At 37.6% G+C, this 4,862-nt stretch overlaps 1 protein-coding gene across 2 annotated transcripts; it reads right to left on the bottom strand.

The window, feature by feature from the left end:
• Positions 1-646: 646 nt before the first annotated feature.
• Positions 647-4,478, bottom strand: LOC112457004 (type 2 phosphatidylinositol 4,5-bisphosphate 4-phosphatase-like). 2 transcript variants are annotated; one of them, XM_025019847.1, is made up of 5 exons: positions 4,115-4,478; positions 1,634-1,726; positions 1,172-1,309; positions 1,035-1,070; positions 647-908 (listed from the first exon to the last, which is right to left on the bottom strand). In XM_025019847.1, exons 1-5 carry the CDS (start codon positions 4,124-4,126, stop codon positions 876-878), a joined length of 312 nt encoding a protein of 103 aa, XP_024875615.1. In that variant the 5' UTR covers positions 4,127-4,478; the 3' UTR covers positions 647-875. The 2 variants fall into 2 exon arrangements, with proteins under 2 accessions (XP_024875615.1, XP_024875614.1); XM_025019846.1 differs by having other exon boundaries at positions 1,035-1,092.
• Between the last annotated feature and the right edge of the window lie 384 nt (positions 4,479-4,862).

Consider the following 4,862-nt stretch of genomic DNA (forward strand, 5'->3'; position numbering starts at 1 on the left):
TTAGTTGCCCCACACAGCACGTCCTGGACGTCCAATGGACATCGTGTGCTGTGTGGGGCAACTAATATAATATATAAGCCAAGCCATAAGGTAATCTTTTTTACGACTTTACGTAAATGTAAGGTACGTAAAACAACAAAAAATCTGGAATCTAATCGGCCCTTTTCAGGGCCAAATGATGTGCTAAACCCGATTCGGCAACCTCCCCGCGGTGCACATCGGATCACGCTGATGCCGACGGTAACGCAAACGCAAAGTATGCCCCACATATTAACAAACACACACACACACATGTATAAACACACACGAATACAGTCATAAAAATACGCGCGCCGAGTGGCGCTCGTAGAGGCAGTTGATGACCTTCTAACCTCTATATCTCAAAATCTATCCATTTTTCAGTCTTGCACCCATGAGGACTTTTGATCAGGAGGTCATAACCTGCAACATATCAAAGTTTCAGAAATTTTCAGTGAGGTCCATAATCCTACGATTTTGTGCGGGGTCCTTTCAAGAGCTATGCTCGTCCCAAGTCCCAGATATCATTTCGCGAAGCTGTCTCGTTTATCCCACGATTTAGCGTAACTACAATTCGAAAAGTACGAATTGATTTGAATAATCTGTAATCGACGAAACACATTCATACTTGGCGCGAGACATTACCGTGTCTCTTGATATGTGTATATTATATAAGAATGTATACATGCATTATAATAAACAATACAGATCTGCATACGGACATATGGCCATGTGTATATACTCGTTCTTGCCTCAAAAGGGCTTGAAATGTTGCTCACTGCTGTTTGTGAGACTACATCAGGGATTCTCTATCAAACTGATCTTCATCGTACGGTAATAAATGCCGCGACACAAGCTTAGGAGCCCGGAGAGCCCCAATAGAAATCCACCTGGAAATAATCCAAAAATGTGATCGACACATTTTTTAAGACTGAATAGTAGCAGTTATTGACAAATTATCGACAATTTTCGAAATCTGATATATCGCTTATACCCACTGGGAGGAATTAAATTACCTCCGCCATAATATTCGTCATCTCCGCCGTTTGTTTCTGCAAGTATATAATACCTGACCTGTAATTATGTACGGTATAAAATTAATATTATAGAGATCACCAACAATACAAACAAGAAATTGAGTTTGTACACTTACCGTTGCAGTTATACCGACTACGAAGGCTATAATCCCAATAATAATTAATAAAATCCCTCTTTTTCTAGCAGAGGAACCAGCAAAAGATATCTTACGGCAATGTGGACATTGAACCACATCGTTACACGTTTTCGAGTACTGTGGAAGGCAACATTTTGACAAAAGAGCTGAAGATCAATGGCCGCGTTCAGCAAACACAACTGTTGAGTGTCGTCTTATCAACACACTACGTTGATTTGTTGGGTCTAAAAGTAAGAGCCAATCACGTTCGATTGCTACTGAGCGGTTTGTTCTGTTGAACGCGCCCATTAAAACAAAGGGCAGACCAAGCCGCTAAGTAACAGTCGAACGTGATTGGCTCTTACTTTTAGAACCAATCAATGCAAAGTGTTGATAAGACGAACTCATCAATTGTGTCTGCTGCGAACGCGACCAAAATAACTATAATCTCTGATGACTCACCCAAAATTTGTAATGGCAATGGGCACATTCCACCCAGCACATGTCCGACCTAATAGGCTGGTACTTAATTACAGGTGGTGCATTTCGTATCGGCTGGCAAGAAAAAAAAACAATGAATGTCAACTTAGGGCTTAAGGGGATCCTAAAGCCGTCTGTAATACCCGTTTTTTTCTTAACGCATATCTTTTTATTGGCTTTATGGATTTAAAAATCCTTCTCCAAAGTTAAAGTACGCATCAAAATTTAGGTCATGGTGGTCAAATTTATATCAAAAACAAAAAAAAATTAATATTTTTTGTTAATTTTTGGTATACATAACGGCAATATTTGCTTTGTACAAAAGTTTCACAATAAATATCCACAAAATTAGATCGGCATGACCTAGGGATAACATGTAAGAACAATATCGTGCAATTGGAACTAAGAATAAAGGCCTACAAAAAAAGATTAATTGTAATGAATGCAATATAACCTATAACCTTGTCTATCTTTGTCTATTATCATTGTCTATACAAGGACAGATATAGATAGATTCGGTCGGTAATACAGACGGCTTTAGGATCTCCTTAAAACACCTATTGTAGACCAGGACTTAGGCTGAGTTTCCACTAAGCGCGTCACCCGTCGCGTTATCCAATCAAAACGTTCAATTTTATTACATTGCAAATAATGTTATAAAATGGGATATTTTGATTGGTTAATTCGGATGACGCGACGCGTGACGCGCTCAGTGGAAATTCAGCCTTAGGGTGCGATCACATGGACTGATATTTTCCGCGTAACGCGTATCGCGTAACCAATCAGAGACGTTCCGCGTTTTCTGTAACACGGAATTGAATGTCCTTAATGCACATGGTATGTACATAAAACGGCAGCAGCGTATCGCGTTTAACCAATGATATTTTTCTATTCTGTTAAAACATTACTAAATGTCGCAGTTGATTAGTTACGCGAGTATTTATTACGCAAATTTTGTGTCCGTGTGAAGATGTAAACGATGAAATCAGAATATCACGTAAATGCATACAAATATATTTGAATGTTCCATAACCTGACTGACAGTGAATAAAGCGTAACCTAAAATGAATTACTAATAGCTATTATTGCTCTACAAAAGCAAATAATAAATAAAAAAGATTATAGAATGTTAATCATGAAATTAAAAAAATTAGTTAATCTTTTCTTATTGTACAAAGAAAACGAGCGAAACAAAATAGTAAAACGGAAGTATTGGGTTCATCCAATTTTTACAAATGAAAAGCGAGAACGGTATGGAGCAAGTAAAACTCTTACAAAAGAATTGTATTTTTATAATGATGAAAAATTAGATCTTTCTTTAACATTTAAACGGCGATCGTATAACGGTGGCCTATCTGTTACAGCCATTATAATAATAAGACGTTCATCCAAATCTATGTTAGAACTTTCGGGTGACAATAGTCCATCTTCGTCTAATCTGTTCACTGTAAAAAAAGTTTGATTTTAACCCTTCGCGTGCAACGTCTTTTTCGGCACCGTAACGTGCAACGTCGGGTCACTCATTTCCGACGCCTAAAAAATACTTTAAAGTGTTCTAAAAAAATCTGAAAAAATTCATGTTACCTTATTAACTATCCTACTTTAAGGATCAATCGCTATATTACCAATTTTTTCATTTGTTTAAACAATATATTTATATAAACAGACACTTGACATACAGGACAGTAGTCACTTTCGCCAGGGCACGGGTGACCCGACGTTACACACGAAGGGTTAATTCTGCAATATGTACAAATTGATACATGTAAAAGAAGTGTATACCAATAGTAGCTACATTATTTTTGTCAATGCTCAAAGCGCGTACTTATTTTCATCGTATTCTTTAAAACAATTATGTTGTAATATATTTTGGCATTGATGTGCCATATGAGACAACCACAATATCAACATTTAATTTGCCATAAACGGAGATAATTATGTTAACAAATTAAGAACCAAATAATATAACCTATAACACACATCAAACAAAATAAGAAACAACATATATATTATAGAACAACATATATATTATAGAACAAATAAATACCGGTATTCATATAGTCGATGAATCTTATATTTAAATCCGTCTTAAGTACAATCTTAAGATGCCATTAACCAATCACAGAGCCGTACGTATTAGCATCTTAAGACATTATACGTTTAAGACGATCTTAAAATAAGAACCAACTATGAATACCGACCATATACTACGTTTACGCGAGCGTTACTTCTGTAGTAACTTACGTTAATTCCTTCGCGTAAACGGGATTTTGTAGTAACTTACGATAATTTACTCCGCGTAAACGAGTGAATTATCGTAAGTTATTACAGAAGTAACGCTCGCGTAAACGTAGTAATAAAAATAAATAAAGAAAAATATAAGAGAGAAAATAAAACAGCTGTTTACATATTTTTGTAGTAAACTCTAAACTAAAGAATAATAATATCTAAAAAATAACTTACAAGTGCCGCCATGTCGCCTCTACCGCTGAGTACCACACAAAAGTCGCGCAAGCCGCAAACTCGCGTAATACGCAACTTTTTAAACAAGCGTAACAGAAAACGCGGAATGTCTCTGATTAGTTATGCGATAAGCGTTACGCGGAAAATATCAGTCCATGGGGCCGCACCAGAGATGCTAGATTCAAGCCGCTTACAGCAAGCAGCAGCACAGCGCACACAAGCTTCTTCTTCTTCTTTTTCTTTATGATATAGCCTTTGAGCAGTACTGCTCTTAATATGGCCAGGACGAACCAATTGTCGTATGAGCCGTACAATGCAGACAGTAACAGTCGCAATACTTAAAAAAATTTTCCGGACAAAACACGACCGAACTGGTCCGTGCCCGTTGCGGCTCTATAATAGGGCTCTAGCGCACGCAAGCGAGCCGAGCAGCCGTGTACGTGTGCGGCGGCTGTGCGGTCGGCGTTCGGCCAGCTTCGAGCGGCCGAAGAGCGCAGACATACATCTGCAGTCTCTTTCTTGCTCGAGCTAGCGTCGCCAGCCACGAGAATCGTAAAATCCTATCGTACTCGGCTCGCGCGTCTTATACTCGCGTCTTCGCGTGTCCCTTTCCGCACTAGGCGCGAGACATTATCGTGTCTCTTTGATTATATCACAATTAAAACGTAAAAATTATTAATTAAATAAATCTTTTAATTATATTGAAATTTATCCTGTACATAAAAGATATAAAATAAATATATTTATA

Source organism: Temnothorax curvispinosus, unplaced genomic scaffold (assembly GCF_003070985.1).
Source record: "Temnothorax curvispinosus isolate PA1 unplaced genomic scaffold, ASM307098v1 QBEX01007410.1, whole genome shotgun sequence".
Taxonomy (NCBI): Eukaryota; Metazoa; Arthropoda; class Insecta; order Hymenoptera; family Formicidae; genus Temnothorax; species Temnothorax curvispinosus.